The 20,402-nt window shown below is 49.1% G+C and overlaps 1 protein-coding gene across 3 annotated transcripts in view; it reads left to right on the top strand.

The window, feature by feature from the left end:
- LOC121447416 (potassium voltage-gated channel subfamily D member 3) overlaps positions 1-20,402 on the top strand; it is a 223,455-nt gene that overhangs the window by 5,651 nt on the left and 197,402 nt on the right. For 2 of the 3 annotated variants that reach the window (XM_041650653.1, XM_041650637.1), the window contains exons 2-3: positions 548-635; positions 1,567-2,744. In XM_041650653.1, the coding sequence (XP_041506587.1) occupies positions 1,639-2,744 (1,106 nt within the window). In that variant the 5' untranslated portion in view covers positions 548-635; positions 1,567-1,638. The remainder of the gene's footprint in view (positions 1-547; positions 636-1,566; positions 2,745-20,402) is intronic. The other variant, XM_041650644.1, reaches the window with a different exon arrangement.

Genomic DNA, 20,402 nt, shown 5'->3' with positions numbered 1-20,402 from the left:
AGGAGGTGAAAAGCAGCATTCGGGATGGAGAGAGTATAAGCTTTTCTGTCTCAGAGGCATCCGGGTAGGAAAGACCAGTAGCAGCTCAGGAGCAAAAGCACCATTAGAGCCTGGAGAAGCCGGCGAAGTGGCATTCCTGGAGAGAGGAAGGCCAAAGTTCATCACAAGTCTGTGTAATAAGTCACCCAACTCCAAAACCAGGCCCACAAACAACGCCACAGACTCCCAAAGTCACCTCTACCTCGTTTATTTCAATACAGAAATAAACCAAGTGCGTTCTGGAGAATCCAAATAACTGAGCTAGGATTTGGCTCTGCGCGGTGCGATCAGTTTAGGATTAGTGGAGTTGAGTGTGCCAACCCCAAACAATTTCCCGTCACTGTTACGTGTGTTTCTGTGTCACCACATGGCTTCCCACAGATGGTATACATTTGGGGATTGCAGAGTCATTTCACTATCATCTTTAAAAAGCCAAATCTGGGAAGGTAAATCTGCTTCCCCAAGCCGAATATAGTTCTCCGTGCCATTGTTCCCTCCATCCTCACAGGTGATGGGGAATGTGGTGCAGAGAGCTGCGCATGAAGGGCAAGGGTGCCCAGCCCTGAAGACGCTCGGAAGGGTGCGGTAGAGGACAGGTGAGAGAGCCTGGCATGGGATGGTGTGTTGTTATATAATGGGGAACTCTGGGTTCTGGGCAGATGGAGACAGGAGGCGAGGGAGCTAGGGAAGGCAGTGAGCGTGGCTCAGCTTGCTTTGGGGTGGGAGAGGGACAGTGTGGAAGTCAGGTGGACCAAGAACCCAAGAATGCCTTCATTTGGTTGAGAGAGAGAGAGAGAGAGAGAGAGAGAGAGACCCCGTACAACCTCACAACCGTTCTCTGTCTGTTCATCATGCTTCTGGCGGCTGCAATTGGACAGTAGGTTGCTAGGGCAAGGATCCAGGCCAAGCATCCTCAAGAGTAAGTAGCAATTTGCCAGTGAAAGCTTTCTCCAAGGGAGTCAGGGGGAGAACTTCACTGGGCTCTTGGCTTGCTGGGGTCTCCCACCTTGACAGAATTTTCTAAACCCAGCCTCAGTCTCCTTCCCACCAGGGAGAAATAGAAAGGATGTGTTTACTTGATCTCCTTCATTGGCACCCCGATTTCTGATTACCCCGGTGGATGAAGAGTGAAATAAAAATTAGCATGTTTATCCCACTTTTAAATTCGTTTAATGAGAACTCATTTACCCTCTCCCAATTTAAATTCGCAATAACACCCATAACCTTTCAGAGCTAATTATTACCCATCTTCCCAGATCTTCCTGTTCAAGGCTTTCCTTCCCAGTACTCCTGGAGCCCCCCACCCCAGCTTGACACTTTATCAGTCAGCTGCCTCTGATGAACTGGCCCTTTGCACAGCCCCTGTGAGGTACTATCCTTGCATCACTATCAGAGCTCCCTATTTGGGTGCTTTCAGTTTTATCTTGCCTTGGAGACTTGCTGTTTCACTCAGTGACCCTCCCCTTGTCGCATCCTCCAACAATCAAAGGAGACTCAGCCGTTTCTCTGATCTTTCCTATCCCCCAGGGGTCACGGAACTAACTTCAAGCTGGTGTGCACAGTGTCTGAGCAGCTACCAGCCCAAAAGCTGGAGTCACCATGGCGGCGGGAGTTGCAGCCTGGCTGCCTTTTGCCCGGGCTGCAGCCATTGGGTGGATGCCAGTGGCCAATTGCCCCATGCCCCTCGCTCCAGCAGACAAGAACAAGCGGCAAGACGAGCTGATCGTCCTCAACGTGAGCGGAAGACGGTTCCAGACCTGGAGGACCACTCTGGAGCGCTACCCCGACACCCTGCTGGGTAGCACAGAGAAAGAGTTCTTCTTCAATGAGGACACCAAGGAGTACTTCTTTGACCGCGACCCGGAAGTGTTCCGCTGCGTGCTCAACTTCTACCGCACCGGGAAACTGCACTACCCACGCTACGAGTGTATCTCTGCCTACGACGATGAGTTGGCCTTCTACGGCATCCTCCCTGAGATCATTGGAGACTGCTGCTACGAGGAGTACAAAGACCGCAAGCGGGAGAACGCGGAGCGGCTCATGGACGACAATGACTCTGAGAATAACCAGGAGTCCATGCCCTCGCTCAGCTTCCGCCAGACCATGTGGCGGGCGTTCGAGAACCCACACACCAGCACCCTGGCCCTGGTCTTCTACTACGTGACTGGTTTCTTCATTGCCGTCTCAGTCATCACCAACGTGGTGGAGACGGTGCCGTGCGGCACGGTGCCAGGGAGCAAGGAGCTGCCATGTGGAGAGCGCTACTCGGTAGCCTTCTTCTGCCTGGACACTGCCTGCGTCATGATCTTCACCGTGGAGTACCTCCTCCGGCTTTTCGCGGCGCCCAGTCGATACCGTTTCATTCGCAGTGTGATGAGCATCATCGACGTGGTGGCCATCATGCCCTATTACATCGGCCTGGTCATGACCGACAATGAGGATGTATCCGGGGCCTTCGTCACGCTCCGGGTCTTCCGTGTCTTCAGGATCTTCAAGTTCTCCCGACACTCCCAGGGCCTACGGATCCTGGGCTACACCCTGAAGAGCTGTGCCTCGGAACTGGGCTTTCTCCTCTTCTCCCTCACCATGGCCATAATCATCTTTGCCACTGTGATGTTTTATGCCGAGAAGGGCTCCTCTGCCAGCAAATTCACAAGTATCCCTGCATCTTTCTGGTACACCATCGTCACCATGACTACACTGGGGTAAGTCGGTGTCACTGGCCTGGCTAGGGTGAAGTTGGATTGGTTTGATCACAAAGCTTTAGGTGGTGTATTACGATTGAGGGGAGGAGGTTTGGAGACAAAAGTCCTTCACTCAACTCTTGGAAGCCAAGGGAGTGGAACAGTCAGAAAAGAAACGAGTGATTTGTTTGTGGGTAGTAACTTGCTCTGAATTGATTCTCTTGGGGCAGGGGTGAGGCATGTGTTTTATAAAACATGGGAAATTAAGTCACTATATCTTTCCTCAAGCAGTGTGGTGTGTGTGATGGCAGGGTGGAGTGTCTTGAAGAACTGTGCAGGGAAGGAAGACAGAGCAAGCGGGTGGTGGGGCAGAAGGCTGGGAGAAGTTGGGTGAATGGTAAGCAATCTGCACATGCAGATCCCTTCCTGCATTTCTCCTTGGTAGCGTAGTTGCAAGCTGCTTTCTCTTCTTTCTGCTGCCACAGACACTCATGGGTTCGGTCGCTCTTATTAGAATTTCTCCCCATGACCCTGATTTGGGTATTTTTTTGCAGAGCAAGGCACCACTTTTTTTTTTCTCACTAACGGAGGAGCAGGCTTGTTTTATCAACTGGAGTCAGAGGGGGAATGACCCCGCCTACTTGTGTGCCTGTGAAACAGTCTCAATGGGTCACGTGGCCAGGCAGCACTATCTTCAGAGGGAGAGACAAGTGCTTGGTGCAGTGCCATCTCAGGCGACATTTCCTTTCCAGATCTCTGAGCCCTCCACTCCACTGAGGTCACAAAAATACATTTATGGTGCTGGTGTGTGAAGCTTTCCATTAGACAAAGGGGTCCCAGGAAGGAGATTAAAGCCTTCATCCTAACAGGATTAGAGAAAAATAAAGGCAGCTTTATGGAGACATAGATTTCAGAGGGGTTCTGCCTCAGCCTCGGAGACTAATAAAAAATCCCTCCACAATTCATACACTGGCTCTAGATTTGCTTAGAAAAGGAAGCATTATATTGCTGGTGGAGAATTCATGAAGCTTTTTATTTGGTCTTTGACAATTCAGTTGGTGGCATTCTGGTAATTCAATTTTTTCCCCCTAGCTAAAACCCTGTTGTGGTGGCATAGGTTTATTCCATAGTGCTGCGTGTGCTCATTGGGACCAGCTGAGCAGGTGATTGGACCTTCTAAAGTGATTGCATTTGTTGTCCTGCCACAGGAGAGGAGCAGGGAGGAGCGAGGGATGTCACCGTCCATTTGTGAATGCCATGTTTGATCCAGGCATTCATTCCCTTACCTCTGTCCGTCGAAAGAAAACTATACAGCCATTCTTCTCAACACCACACACACACACACACACACACACACACACACAAACAACACTCACACCGTACATCATACATACACAGGTGAACACCTGCCCACAAATGTGCTCATCAAATAACTAGCTGCCCACCAGAGTGAATGTCTAACTCAGACTGTACCTTTCTTGGATCAAATGGCAGATGTGAGCTTTGGGCACCATGAGGTATTCGGGATAAAGTGACCCGGGGACTTGGCTTCATGTTTGTCTCTTCTAGGCAGATGGGGATCCGTGACTCCCCAGTTGCCTCTTGATGGGACTTGTGACCCCAAAGGGGTCAAGTTCCTACTTGTATTGCGATACATACCAGGCAGATTGATGGGTGTCAGAATTAAAATGGGATCAATAGGAGCGCCACTGGCCATCTGCCCATTACTTTTTATTAGTAGTATAATAGCATCTGGGTGTCTACTGCGTGTCAGCAGTGTGCCGAGCTCTTCGCATATATTATCTTTAAGTTCTCTCAGCAGCCTTGCAAAGTAGGAGAAGTTCTGTACTCTTTAAAGATACAGAAGGTGAGGCTCAGAGGGATTCAGCAAATTTCCCAGAGTCACAGCTGAACTTCAAATACCGCAATACACCTTCAACGTCCTTTCTCCTTGTCCCACGTCCCACTGCCCCCACTCTGTCGTGGCCTCCAGTAGAAGCCAGACCTGGGGCTTATTACTTTTTTAGATGACCTTCGAATGTGATATTCCCTTCTAGTCACATGACTGGTCAAGAAAGCATCCTCTTGGTGAGTATTGTGTGCCAGGCACTATCCTGGGCACGCAGAGACTTTACACATCACACATTTCCTTCTAGACCGACCAGAAGACTGCATCAGAGATCAATGGCTGTTTTCATAGCTAAGCTTGGGATTTTACTGCTAGTTTTACTGTGCGGTAGAGCAGGGTGCGGGAAGACTGCAGGAGAAGGCACGTGAGGAGGAAAAGACTCTGCCCACACTGGGCACAGGTGTGGCTCCCTTGCGGGCCCTGAACCTCCTTCACTCCACCCCCAGTGATGAACAGGCTTGGCTCTCGGTCCCAATACATTGAAATGTCTAGCTTCCGAGAGGCGACTAAACGGGCCAGAAAGGAAGCCTTTAGTCTTCTCTTTCTTCTATGCAGACAAGATACAAGACAGCAGTCTCGTTTCCTTCCTTCCACTCTGACCGTAGCTCCGTGCTAGATCAAGCTACTTTGACTTTGACCTGAGCTGGCAGTTGGCACCATTACCTGGCTCGTTTGTTTAGCTCTACATAGCAGGTGCTTGGCAAAATGCATTTTAATGGAGGGGTCAGCGTAAATGGGGCACCTTCCTCATTTACTTGGCCTGATATTGTTCTCAGTCTCTTTTAGATGTATCTGTCCTTTCTTGAGGGTAAATTGAAGGTTTGAGCCTGCAGCCTTGCAGCAACTCCAGCCCTGGATGCTGTGTCTCAGCTCTGCTGCTCCGGGAGAGAGGAGAGCAGACTTGACTGATTTGTCCACTGAGATGCTACAGGACCACATGGAGCTTCTTGCCCTTACTAGGGGACTTTCTGGCTCAACGCTGGAAAGTTTCCCCTCTCTCCTGGCTGGCTTCCTTCCAAACCACATTCACTGGCTAGTTTTAGTCCTGATCGACCATTGAAGGATCTTTTTTTTTTCCTCTGTGTTAAATTTGAGCTCCATGTGACCAGGAAGGATGAAGGACCAGCTCTGCAGTGGTCCAGTTGCTTCCAGGAGCTCCCAGCACATACCCACCACGCCTGTGGCTCCCCTTGCCCTTCACCTCCCTGAGCTCCCATCTCTAATCAACGATACTATCTTCAGCTCCTTCTCAAAGCAGTGCCAGCCAACATGCTGAGCACCAATACAAGCGAAAGTATCTGCTTTGCCAGGCTCCGGTTGCCATCTCTGCCTGCTTCCCACTACCTCTCTCAGGTATCAGTAGACGTCCCCCAGGGAAGGATCTCCTGAAGCCAATTATCACCATTTATTTAATATTTCAAAATACTTTACGCACACAAGAACAAATGACAGCCCAAATTATCACCCAGGCTTGAAGATGTCTTTCCTTGGCAGGCTCCTGTGCCGGTAGGAAAGACCCCTGAGCTGTACCCAGGTTTCCCTTCTGCTCCCTTGACAGTTGAGATCCCAAATGCACCATTCAAGGATTAATTTCCGTGTTCATAATTGATGCTATAAATAAAACAAATCCCCAATTATCTCAGTTAATAGAGGAAAGGGATAACGTGGAACTCCCAATATTAAATAAGACCAACATAACTAGTTTGGGAATGTATTATATGAGGTGAGTTATGTCAAAGCAAATTTCCCTTCTTAATTTCGCTTGGCTTTGCTTAGCACTGTGGCTGACCTGGAGCAAGTCCTGAGTAGGTCCTTGAGGCAGCTCAGGTTAGGATGTGGGGAAAAAGAGAAGCTGGGAGCCTTTTGGGTGTGCATTCTCAAAAGCTGGGGGTGGTGCTGACTTCAGGACATCTGGAGTGGACTGCTCTTGGACTTCTTAAAGAGGGGAATTGGGCCTGGAGAAGGTGGGGGAAGGTATGCAGCAGCCTGCTCCTGACTTACATAATTGTCATCGGCAACCTGTCTGTCACCCCGTGCTCTGAGATGAGAGCATTTCTGACAGTGTCCAAAAATCACTTTAACAAAAGCAGAATTGATTGTTTTTTGGTTTTGTTTTTGTTTTTTTTTTTTTTTTACTTCTTCCAATCATGAAGCAGTCTCCAGGTGATTTGTAGTTCCCTTTAAAACCTTATCCTGGAGGGCGGCTGTCTGAGGTCCCAGGAGGCAGGAAGTCTCGGGAAGTCAGGGATGGAGAGAGAACACTGTGGGTAGGGGTTCTGGGTCAGGCTCTCCAGTGCCAGAAATGGAGCTTGTCTGAGATGTGTTTTTATGAACTCTTCCATTTTCAGTGTTCTGTCTGTACTTCCACAGGGACCATCATACCTCAGTCTAGATACTGTGTGGGGTGGAGCCCTGACCCCAGGACTGCTCACAGAACATTCTGAGAATGAGCGACCTTTGGGTTGTTTGTTTGTTTTTGTTTCTTGGCATTTCTTAACTGATAGTTCCCTGGTGCTGAAACTCCCAAGAGAGGATACAAACTTACATCTCAACAAGGAGTCTTTGGTTCTTTCCATGTCTGTGGATGCTTCCTGTGCGTTGCCAACTCTGAGAATACACAACAAGCGCTATGATTGCATTCCATCCCAGTGTGAATGTGCAAGATAAATCAAACTAGATGCATCTCTCTTCTTCAGGACAATCTTTCAAAAGTAAAGCTCCACTGTTTTCTCTAAGAAGTCTTCCTAGCTATTGAAGATCTGGGGTTTCTCTTGCCTCTTGTGACAGTCCCAGTGTCCTACCCTCTGCCACCACCTCCTGGTGTCCTACCCTGTCACCTCCTCCTCCCCTCACAGTCCTGGTGTCCTACCCTGTCACCTCCTCCCCTCACAGCCCTGGTGTCCTACCCTGTCACCTCCTCCCCTCACAGCCCTGGTGTCCTACCCTGTCACCTCCTCCTCCTCCCCTCACAGCCCTGGTGTCCTACCCTGTCACCTCCTCCTCCCCTCACAGCCCTGGTGTCCTACCCTGTCACCTCCTCCTCCCCTCACAGCCCTGGTGTCCTACCCTGTCACCTCCTCCTCCTCCCCTCACAGCCCTGGTGTCCTACCCTGTCACCTCCTCCTCATCCCATCTCAGCCCTGGTGCCCTACCCTGTCACCTCCTCCTCCTCCCATCTCAGCCCTGGTGTCCTACCCTGTCACCTCCTCCTCCCCTCACAGCCCTGGTGTCCTACCCTGTCACCTCCTCCTCCTCCCCTCACAGCCCTGGTGTCCTACCCTGTCACCTCCTCCTCATCCCATCTCAGCCCTGGTGCCCTACCCTGTCACCTCCTCCTCCTCCCATCTCAGCCCTGGTGTCCTACCCTGTCACCTCCTCCTCCCCTCACAGCCCTGGTGTCCTACCCTGTCACCTCCTCCTCCCCTCACAGCCCTGGTGTCCTACCCTGTCACCTCCTCCCCTCACAGCCCTGGTGTCCTACCCTGTCACCTCCTCCTCCTCCCATCTCAGCCCTGGTGTCCTACCCTGTCACCTCCTCCCCTCACAGCCCTGGTGTCCTACCCTGTCACCTCCTCCTCCTCCCATCTCAGCCCTGGTGTCCTACCCTGTCACCTCCTCCTCCCCTCACAGCCCTGGTGTCCTACCCTGTCACCTCCTCCTCCCCTCACAGCCCTGGTGTCCTACCCTGTCACCTCCTCCCCTCACAGCCCTGGTGTCCTACCCTGTCACCTCCTCCCCTCACAGCCCTGGTGTCCTACCCTGTCACCTCCTCCCCTCACAGCCCTAGTGTCCTACCCTGTCACCTCCTCCCCTCACAGCCCTGGTGTCCTACCCTGTCACCTCCTCCTCCTCCCCTCACAGCCCTGGTGTCCTACCCTGTCACCTCCTCCCCTCACAGCCCTGGTGTCCTACCCTGTCACCTCCTCCCCTCACAGCCCTGGTGTCCTACCCTGTCACCTCCTCCTCCTCCCCTCACAGCCCTGGTGCCCTACCCTGTCACCTCCTCCTCCCCTCACAGCCCTGGTGCCCTACCCTGTCACCTCCTCCTCCTCCCCTCACAGCCCTGGTGTCCTACCCTGTCACCTCCTCCTCCTCCCCTCACAGCCCTGGTGTCCTACCCTGTCACCTCCTCCCCTCACAGCCCTGGTGTCCTACCCTGTCACCTCCTCCTCCTCCCCTCACAGCCCTGGTGTCCTACCCTGTCACCTCCTCCCCTCACAGCCCTGGTGCCCTACCCTGTCACCTCCTCCTCCTCCCATCTCAGCCCTGGTGCCCTACCCTGTCACCTCCTCCTCCTCCCCTCACAGCCCTGGTGTCCTACCCTGTCACCTCCTCCTCCCCTCACAGCCCTGGTGTCCTACCCTGTCACCTCCTCCTCCCCTCACAGCCCTGGTGTCCTGCCCTGTCACCTCCTCCCCTCACAGCCCTGGTGTCCTACCCTGTCACCTCCTCCCCTCACAGCCCTGGTGTCCTACCCTGCCATCATTTTCTTGACTTTGTTTCTGCCTTTCCCCCCTAGATTGTGAAGGCTTGAAGTGCATATCTTCAAAGATCACAGGGCGTGATAGTGTAGTGAGCATCCATCCCGATCGTTTGACTAGACAGATTTGTGCTTTGGCTTCCCCAGCTTCAACTTCCCCATTGACAAACCACTTCTGGCCATGTGAGAACCAAACACAGGCCTCTCCAGATATCACCCATGCTGTCACGTCAGGCAGGATGTTTGTGGGCAGAGCAGACAGAGAGAACAAACACTCAATGAAACTTCAGCTTTGGGAGGGCTGAGACTTCTTGCAAAGAGTGTTTGCCGTGAGCCCTTAAATAATATTTGGCTACTTAACTATGGTCACCTTGAGACACCGCAGGGCTAGGGAGGAACATAAAGGGAACCCTAGGTAAGTTCCTACCCAACACTGTTCCCATCATGCCTCTGTTTATTCCCCCAAATACTTATTAAGTTCTAGGCACTAGAATTCAACAGTAAAGAAACCATTCTGTGCAGCTTGCATTCTAATGGGAAGGGCAATACAGTAAGTAGATAAACAAACAAACGCACACTATTAGGATCCACAGAAGAATAAAACATGGCAGGACACGTAGGGAGTGCTGGGTGGACTTACTCTCCAGCAGCCAGATCCCTGGGAAACTGAGCAGAGGCTTAAAATGCTTGAGGGACTTCCTGTTCAGAGCCATGGTGGTATGGTGGTCACATGCAGCATGCTTGAAGGATTCTCCCATTAACTTTCTGATCTCCTGCCCCCCTCCCTGCAGAAGCTCTATTAGGAATTTCCTTGCTATCCCAGGAATAGCATATTAATGACCCTTCTACCTGACGACTTTTGCATGTATTGTTCCTTCTGACTGGAACGCTCTTCTCTATATTGTCCATATCCCTTCAGGTCTCTGCTCAGCATCTGTGAGGCCTTCTTGATCCCTTAACATAAAATAGCATGGGAATAATCCAGGCCACGGATGGTGGTGGCATCATGGGTGAATGCAGCAGAGATCAAGGACTGAAAGATCCTTGTCTATTTAGAGGCGGAGGGCCGGAACATTAGCTTACTGGCTGCTGTGCAACCATGGAGCTTGAGTTCAGAGCCCCAGAACCTGCGTAAAAACTAGGCACAGTGGCACACTTATGCCCCAGCACGGAGCGGGAGGGGAGTGTGAAGACAGGTAGATCCCTGTAAACTCATTGGACAGTCAACAGAGTTGGGTTGAGGCACTTGAGGTAAGAAACTCCATCTTAAAAAGTAAAGATGGAGGGAGATCGAGGAAAGGTCCTGAAGTTGACCGCTGTTTTCTACTCTCTCTTACACACACACACACACACACACACACACACACACACGCATGCACGTGTGTGTGTGTGTATCTACTTATATGCACTAACAAGTAGACTGCCCCCCCCCACAAGCACACTTTAAAAGTAGAAACATCAGGAAGTTTCTCAGGAAGTATTCAATAGCCCTTTTCCCATTAAGCCAGCTGAAAAGTTACAGCAGATTAAGCCATGAAGATCTTCCATACCCTTGGGGGAAGCATTTGGCAAGAAGAGGCTTGTAGGGAGATTCAAAGCCCGGGGCAACTAAGACATCAGCTGGGAACCAGCAAGCCTAGAGCGCCAACTTGGAGTCGCAACATCAGAAAGAGGTATAGTGCAGGCTGGCGGCAGGGTGGAAAACTGGATGGAGCTCACCCTTTCTCCTGCTCAGGCTATAGTGTGAAGTGTGTGATCAGCTGGCCTGTGCTTACACCATCATGAGGGGCCAGCCATGGCTCTGACATGGAGGCCTTTATGAGACTGAACTGCAGAAAAGGTTGACGCGCAGGGATGATGCTTGAGTCACTCAGGTGCCTCATACGGTGGGGGGTGTGGTGGAGAGGTCTTGCCCCGCCTTTGCTTTCTGAGCTGGCAATTCAGATCACCTCAGTTTTTGGAAAAGAGTTTCCACGCTGGTGTTCATTTCACAGCCTCCCTTCCGGGATGTCTGGAAATCAATCCCAACCTCTCTCTGCTCAGCTTTGTTTGTGCTTCTTTCTTTAAACACACCAGTAAACACTAACTAACATGATTCTTTCCAAGGAACCACAATTATTCTGCCTTGAAATACTGTAAACAAAAAGCAGAGGGCCCTCCTGCTCCCTCCTCAGCCAGGGGAGAGCCCCTCATCGGCGGCCTGAATGTGTTCAGTTCTCACACCCAGGAAGGTGTCCTGGGGTGTGCACGGCTCCAGACCACACCCCACAAGGGCTGGGTGTTCTGAGTCAAGGACTCAAGTAAAATAACCTTCCGCCATCTTTGGGCACATGAGCCTGCATACAACTAGCCATTTCTAGGACCCTAACACTGGAATACCCGTTCACAAAGATTCTTCTTTCGGTGATGTTCAAGTCCCAGTTTTTCTTCCGGGAAGTAGCAGACCCCCAGAGATCTCCTTTGGAAAGAGTGCGTACTGTTGACCTCAGACTAGCTTCTAGAAAAGATTCGTTTTGAGAAAGGAGTTCCTCCTATGTTTGGGGGTATCCGCTCTACTGACTCCATGTTTGGTTTCCTGTTTGTCCGTCCTGCTTCCTTCAGAGCACACCAATCCAAATGGCAGGCGTGTGGGAAGGTGGGACTGCGTGGGAAGAAAGCCCAGCCTTGGCAGACCATGACTGGGCACAAGAAGATTGCACTTAACTCATGTAATCATATTCTGGGTGCCAGGACTTGAATGAGTGTCATTAAACTGAATCAGAAAAATCGTTTTAATATAAGTGCCACCTCACATGCAAGCTAGTTGATGGAGAGATGGATGAGGCTGGGGACGCCTCCTTTGTAATGTGATGCTGTAAAACCCATCACCTTCATTACTTCCCACCAAACCAACGCATCATAATGCCCGTGAGTGGCAGAACAGCTTGAATTTAATATACAGAAAGTCCAATCAAACAATGAATGGATGGAACTATATAAAGAAACCATTTTCTGGGAGGCTGGCTCCATTCTCTGGGATTCAGCTCTCTGACACATGAAATGCGCATCAATTTTCACCAACTAATGCAGCTGCCGAAATCGCCACATGCGATATTTGTTTGCTTCAGAAGTGGCAAAGGGGACCTTTCCCTCCTACGTTAACTGGCTATCGATGCAAAATTGCAAATCTCATTTTCTTGGATTTGCATCCAGTGGCTCCTAGTGGCACAGCAAGGTGCCTTGCAATGGCAGTAAAAGTAGAAGCACGATCCTGCCTCCATCCGGGAACCTTATCACCCTCAGTAGCACCTCATCATTTTTGAACGATTGGACAGTCACCAGAGTGAGCATGGTAAGAGGCTAGGTAGGAGTCTATCCGTTTAGCAGTCATTGTAGAGAAAGGGGCACATCTTTCATATCTTTGAGGCATGTTGCCACACTGTGAATGTCTGTGACATTGCTGTGATGGCCACAGTTGTTTGGACAAATGTTTTATTCTCCATTGGGTTTCTCCTCCCACCATGGCCCTGCGCTTTGTCTTCCATCCTCTCTCCCAACCAGTTATTGAGCGATTACAAACAGAAATATCAATAGATCAGTCAAACAGAAGAAATGAAAACTGGCTGCACAACAATCATACAATACTGTCAAAGGCTGCTAGAAAATAATTTTTTTTTCCTTCTGGCATGAGATCCTTTTCAAAGTTCTTTTTCCAATGACGTGAATGGCAGAGAGCAAACCATAATGATAGGCTTATGGCCTCTAAGCATCATCATGAGTTTACTTTCACTACTCTCTGGACATGTGTATGTTGGCAGTGGGAGAATCATAGAAGAGTTAAACTAACCAGTATCAAAACCGTACATATCATAAATCTCATTTGATTCAGTAAGCATTATTGAATACCCAGTATTTGCAAGGTAAAGTATCAGGAAATATTGGAGATATAAAAATAAACAAGAGAGCTCAGAGGTACAGTGTTCACCTAGTATGTGCAAGGTCCATGGTTCAGTTCCCAGTACTGCTAAATTGAATGGGATAGGAGAGAGGGAAAAGGGAGGAAGGGAGAGAGGAAAGGAGAGAGAGGAAGGGAGGGAGAGAGAGAAGGAAGGAAAGGGAGGGGAGAGGAGAGGAGAGGAGAGAGATCTTGAGAAGTCTATGATATTGCAGGGGATGTGAGTATGTTCACAAGAGTGTACAGGGAAGAAAGCCATGATCTGAAAAGACCTGGTGTGTATTGGAGAATAAATATTTAATATTTGCTGAGAAATGAATGTTTGGCTTCACAGAAGAGGTGACATTTTTAGCCGGACCAACAACGGCAAATAGGATTTTAATAAGTGTGAATGGGAGACCCAAGTAAATCATGAAAGGGCATGTGCATGGGAACAAACTACTGTTTGTTGGTGTTTAGGATAGACAAACAGGAAAATGCTTTACAATAGGTAGGAACAAAAGGTTTGTTAGAGACTCAGAGGACCCAAAATAGGAGGGCAAGGAGCTCATTTGGTAGGCATTAGGAGCCACGCAGGATGTTCTGGGCACATTGATGAAGCAGTGCCGGTTCCTGGATGAATGTTAGAAGACATCTTAGATGCAAGATGGCCATCCGTGGAGCGATCAAGTGAGAGATAAAGGAGGCCTGACCTGCGACAGCTACAGAAGAACTAGAGGATCAGATGGAAACACTGCCAGGAGCGGTCTGAAGGATCTCTGGACGCAAGACTGGCTAATAACAAACATGAAGCTGCAGATAGTAGAGAAGGAACAGGTTGGTGAGAACTCACGAGGGACGAACCATGGCCTTGGTTTTGGATCTGTGTTGCTTGCTAATAAGTCCCGAAGGTCTCTGGATAGAAATGGCTCTAGGGAGAACAAAGGCTGAGAGTAGTTTTTCAAATCCTTAGTTGAAGTGAGAAAACTGGAAGAGACGATTGAAGGGGAAATGAAGGCTGAGCCAAGGAAGGAACCTTGAGGAATTCTTCTTGTCCTGTGTCTTACTTGGGTGCTCAGTCCCATTAGGTACATTATCACCATTTGTAAATAACTTTGTTAAAGCTTCTGTCTAGTCTGTCTTCCTGGCCTAAGAAAGTTCACTTTCATACTGTGTTTCTGCTGTAACTAAAAGGGAAGACTGGTTCTCTGAGTAAAACAAAGTTTTATTTTTTAGTGTCCTACAATGATAAGTAAAAAACAGCACCCACCAGGGAAATGTTTGTTTATGGGTTTTGCAATAGCAAATAAATGTCTGCCCTTATGTTGCCATGTGGATAGGAGATAGGATTGAAATGGTCACAGAGAGAACAAGACCATCTCTGCCGGGCTCAGGGTGATGCTGATGTAGAGTGGCCCAGCTTTCCTGGTCTTCTGCAGTGTCAGACTCAGCAACCAAGTTTCAAGAATTTGAGACATCTCTTCTCCCACTTGATTTATTCTTCCCCTTGGGAGAAAATGTTACCTGCACCTACTGTGTCACTAGAGCTATCCTCTGACATGACCGTAGTTTGGGCCTTTGGAAAGCGACTAGGGAACACGATGCTTTGATTATTCAGTAAACATCCCTCATAGCAAACAAGACACAACTCAAGTCGTATTAGGAACTTCAAAGAGAGAGGAGAAGTACGGCTCAAACGCCTGTGAGGTGGGTGTTTGGTCACACGAGAAGGCCATGACAGTGTGCCCAAGCTCCCACACTGCAGCCACACTGAGGGTTTTTGGTGCCATTTGAGTTCACTGGGCTTCTAATGACCTACGGTCCAGTAACAGATATCTGTGCTCACAGAGCTGTATTCCAGGCCTTGGAAAGGCAAGGGACATGAGTGAGAGGAAGGGGACAGTGAAGGTAGCATGTTAATGGGGACTCTGGAGAGGCTATGGCATTTCAGCTAGACCTTGAAAAACACTGGTGTAAGATGAAATACGTTGGTTTGACCATTTATATAACAGCTATAGTGAGACTGCCATGCATCCTACCTGGAAGTGAGGAAGAATTTGTAGACAGAACAGAAAAATCCTTAGAATTGGCATCCTAGTAGGAACTAATAATAAACAAATAAATGTTCAAAATAAGAATGAAATATTGAAGTAAAAGCTATAAAGACACTGAACCTCATAGAAGAAAAAGTGGAACGTACACTTGAAAGCATTGGCATAGGAGACCACTTCCTCAATATAACCCCAGTTAGCATAGACACTGAGAGCAACAATTAATAAATGGGACCTCCTGAAACTGAGAAGCTTCTGTAAAGCAGACAACATGGTCAACAAGACAAAAAGACAGACTACAGAATGTGAAAAGATCTTCACCAACCCCACATCAGACAGAGGTCTGATCTCCAAAATGTATAAAGAACTCAAGAAATTGGTCATAAAAAACTCCCAAATAATCCAATAAAAAATGGGGCACAGACCTAAACAGAGAACTCTCAACAGAGGAATCTAAAATGGCTGAAAGACACCTAAGGAAATGTTCAACATCATTAGTCGTCAAAGACATGCAAATCATTCCATTTTACACCTGTAAGAATGGCCAACATCAAAAACACTGATGAGGATGTAGGGTAAAGGGAACACTCCTCCGTTGCTGGTGGGAGTGCAAACTGGTACAGCCCCTTTGGATATCTGTATGGTGATTTCTCAGAAAATTAGGAAACAACCTTCCTCAAGACCCAGCAATACCACTTTTGGGTATATATCCAAAGGATGCTCCATCATACAACAAGGACATGTGCTCAACTATGTTCATAGCAGCATTATTTGTCATAAGCAGAACCTGGAAACAACCTGAATGCCCCTTGACGGAAGAATGGATAAGGGAAATGTGGTACATTTATACAATGGAGTACTACACAGCAGAAAAAAATCTCGAAATTTGAGGGCCAATGGATCCATCTAGGAAAAAAACCATCCTCAGTGAGGTGACCTAGACTCAGAAAGACAAATATAATATATACTCAGTCATAAGTGGCTTTTAGACATAAAGCAAAGAAAAATCAGCCTACAATTCACAATCCCAGAGAACCTAGACAACAAAGAGAAGCCTAAGAGAGACATACGTGGATCTAATCTACATGGGAAGTAGAAAAAGACAAGATCTCCTGAGTAAATTGGGAGCATGGGGATCATGGGAGAGGATAGAAGAGGAGGGGGAGGAAAGGAGGGGAGTGGAGAAAAATATATAGCTCAATGAAAACAATTTAAAAGGCTATAAAAAAGGATAAAGCTGGGGAGGAAGAGAGAGGGGAGGCCTGCTGTGCAGGGAAGCCTGAGAGGTCTCAGAACAGAGAGGCAAAGGGGACAGCAGCTGCTCCTGGTTTCCTGGGTGAAGGCCCCCACTCGGGTCCTTCAGCTGGTTAGGAGTCCAGCAGTTGGTTAGGACTCGGAGAGTGGCGGTGTCCAGGGTGCAGCGATGACTGAAGAGCTGTGATTGAGCCTATTTAGGGCCATAATTCAACAGCGCAGAAGTGACTGTTTGCCATCTGTGCTGAAGACTGAATGAGTCGAAATAGGTTCACCCTGACGGTGAGGGATGACTGTCATTACCCTTAACAACAGTAGCTGATGACGCTCAGCTTCAACAATGGCCTAGGCCTAAGCTCAGTGCAGGCTGTTTAAATCCTCCCATTTGCCTGAGGAAAGAGGTTTCACGATTGCACCTGGCTTGTAGTTAAGTCTTGAGGACAGAGTTGAAGAGTTCAGGTTTCGTGTACAAAAGATGAGAGGGAGGGATGAGCACAGAATGTAGCAAAGGAAATGTCCAAGGTCGGGGGAGCATGCCAATGGCCCTAGGCATGTGGGAGTTAGGCTTGCCGGGGCTCATGGAGACACGGACACTGGTGGCAAATGGGTGGCAAAGGAAGGAATACAGCGAAGACAGAGGTGGGAGCTTTCAAAATATTGCAAACTCTCCCTTCCCCCAAAACAAATATGAGAGGAATATCCGTACTACGCAAATATCTTTGATAATAACTTTGTCAAGATCTCAGACTATTTCCTTCCCTGGGGAATTTCTGATCCCATGTTGCCTTGTTGTTTGGTACCCCTTACCGTTCCAAAGGCCTTCTAGCTGGCCCTCCCAGTCCACTGAAGGCGTCATAGCTCTGCTTAGTTTTGAATTGTGGGACACTGGCACATTAGATAAGACACTGTGCTCTTAACTGGCCCTAGGTCTAGGTTTTCCACACCCCTTAGGAACTGGCCCTTTGTAGTGATCCTTGGCTACTTTTACTTCCAGAAAGATGGGGCTGGGGAGTAGAGGAGCCCCCTGGGGGATGTAACTCCTGAGGTGTCACGGCCAACGCTGGACCCTCCTTGAGGAAGCCTGTGCCTAGTGCGGATGGATCTTTCTTCAGGATAGCCTCGTTCCCACTCAGCTGTTGTCTTCAGCAGTGTGGCTAGCCATATGCCTCTTCTGTGCCATTCCTCCATAGAAAGATGAGAAAGGTCAATACACAGTATGTGAGCCTAGGGTGTTTCTGTGTTACCTTCCTTCTCAACCCCCCTCTCTTCTTCCTGCAAAAACTACTAGGAGTTCCCCAAGATTTCTGACCCAGAGAAAATGTGCGTGCTTGTCTTCTGAGCTGTAGCTCTCTTGGTTTTACCTCCAGCCCCGTCTCCCCCTTCAGCAGAAATTTGTTTCAAGCGAGCAAAGACTGTGGTGTCAGTTAATAAAATATTCTCTTGCAGCTGGACTGGCACGTTCAGAGCTTGGGCAGAGTTTAGAGAGAGATTAAGAAGCTAAATGCCCACTCCCCTTTCCCCACCCCACACCGTGCCTGACTTTCGAATATCTCCATGTAAGGGCAACTTCTCATCTGAGGAGGAGAGGCGGCAGAGTCCACACTCAACCTGAGCTGGCTTATGTGGATTGGCCAAGTCCTGTGGCTGGGGTGGGGCTCTAAGGGACTGTGGAAAGGCCCCCAGATTAGAAACCAGGGGAGGTGGGTGTAGGACTAGCTTTGGGGAGTCGTGTGACCTTGGGAAGGTTAGCTCTCCTCTCCGGTCAGAAGTGTCTTCTTCTGAACGGTGAGAGGTTTGCACTGGGTGAGTTCTCAGTTTCTAGCCAGCTACTAGAAAGCCCTGAGCCTTTTCTGCATCCAAGGAAAAAGGCTCGTTAGCCGGGTAGCCTGGGTTCTCCACAGCTGGAAGCACTGGCCTTTAAATGGTCAGGTGCTTGGCAACCTTCCCATTTCCATTTCTTTTTCTCTAAAAAGGCAGAAGTTAAGAGTCCTTGACCAAAGTGCCCATAAGCAATGCAAGTCCACAGGGAGGCCTGGCAGGCCTTGCTTGGAGATCCCCATGCTAGGAAGGCGTCAGGAACTTGGTGCTAAGCAGGTAGGTTACAGTCAAGGTCAATGGCTATTGATGCCCCAGGGCAGAGGACCTACTGGGGAAAAAAGCAAGGAGCTGCAAATCCAGCTCCATGGGATGACCGATATGACCAAGTGAGTGGCAGCATCAAATATCAACCCCGGGAGCAAGGGCCTTTTAAAGGGTGAGGTCGGATAGGCATTCAAGCCTATGAATATTAAACTCAGAGAGTCTAGCTCACTATCTCTCTTCAGCACTGAACTCACCCACCCCAGCAGATGGCATCAGGTCTGCCTACATGGTTCTGGGCATGGGAAGCTGCCCCTGTTTGCTGTAACCCATTTCTTTGGAGGGAGAGTCAGTGATTACAGGCCTTTTTATATAGAACCGGTTCTCCTCCTTTAATCCAGAAGGACAAGGGCTTTGGGGAGCCAGAAAATAGTTCTGGAAGGCAGGGATAATTCTGATCACAGAAGTCACTTGGAGACTCAGAGATCTGTTCTGGGACAGACTTAGTGTGACTGGGTCCCACTGGGGAGTGTGTGGAGGCTTCTAGGGTGAACTTTCACCCGGGATCCTTGCTAGATATATGGGATAAGCAATCAAGAACCTGTGTGCTATGGCTGGCTGACTTCTGAGGGTGACTAGATGCACCCACTTCCACAGTCTTCCACTACTCACTCTATAAACACCTCTATCTCTTCCATGCCCTACCCTCATCACCAACTTATTTTTTGCATACTGTTATCCTGATGATCTGTGAATGGCCCTTCCTTTTTCTGCTTCCCTTATTTCATTACAAGAGCTTCCCACAGGAGCTCGGGGGAATCTATAGGATGCTATATGCATCTATATATAGCGTAAGCAGCATGACTTAAACCTTAGTTTAAGTAGTTTGAATGAAACCAACCATTAAATGATCACAGAGGACTGGGGAGACAGCAATCTTGTAGTCTCCCTTGGGGCTGTAAGCATCCCATTGACTTTCTTTTCAGTACAGGGAGATGATGAAAGCCAAATTGGCCAAGGTGGTGACAGTGAAGGGGAAACATGGTAGACATGGGTCTCTCTCTCTCTCTCTCTCTCTCTCTCTGTCTCTCTCTGTCTCTCCCTGTCTCTCTGTCTGTCTCTGTCTCTCTCTCTCTCTCTCTGTCTCTCTCTCTCTCTCTCTCTCTCTCTCTCTCTCTCTCTCTCTCTCTCTGATCCAAAAACCTGAATTAAGCAGTTCCTGCTTTCAAGCAGCTCTGACTCCTCAGCCTGAGAGGCTCTGGTCCTGCACCCCAGTTGTCTTTTTGGATGGGAACAGGTTCTCTGTGCTGCTTTGAAGCCTATCCTGGAACTAGCAATTGTAGACCAGGCTGGCCTCGAACTCAGACATCCATCTGCCTCTGCCTCCTGAGTGCTGAGATTAAAGGCGTGCGCCACCACCACCACCCTGCACTCCAACTCTAAGCAGAGCTCCCAGCATGTGTAAGGAGCTCAGTGGATAGCCACTGACTCACTGTAGCCTCATTGTAACCACGTGATCAGCAATGGTCTGATAAACACACTGAGCATAGAACTTTAAGCCGAGCAAGATCAGACAGTGAACCCAAGTGCAGGGGCTGTGCATTTTTCAGAGCGTGAAGTCGAGGAGGAGCTGCCCATCCAGACAGGGTGATGCCAAGGGATCTTTAGATTCACTCCACTCTGAGGAATCACAAAGAGATAGAGAGAGCCCATGAATCTGGCTGGAAAGGTGGTTTTGTAGAGCTGAAAAGGAAAGGTAATCCAGGCAGAAAGTGAAAACTGGATGGGAGAGAGAAATGGGTACCATGTTTACAGGTGTGTGTGTGTGTGTGTGTGTTTGTGTGTGTGTGTGTGTGTGAGTGTGTGTGTGCGCGCACACACGTGCATGTACACGAGAAGGCCTCCCAGCTATGAGGGTGCCAGGTAAGGTAGAGAAAATTCTTGGGTAACCTGGGCTATCATCCAAAGTGGACATTGTTTTCTTTTTGCCATC

The sequence above is a fragment of the Microtus oregoni genome, unplaced genomic scaffold, assembly GCF_018167655.1.
Source record: "Microtus oregoni isolate MIOR12 unplaced genomic scaffold, Mior012 000000F_ref0000247, whole genome shotgun sequence".
In the NCBI taxonomy this organism is placed as follows: domain Eukaryota; kingdom Metazoa; phylum Chordata; class Mammalia; order Rodentia; family Cricetidae; genus Microtus; species Microtus oregoni.
Note: the sequence above shows the minus strand (reverse complement) of the source record. Positions and strands in the feature narration are given on the sequence as shown.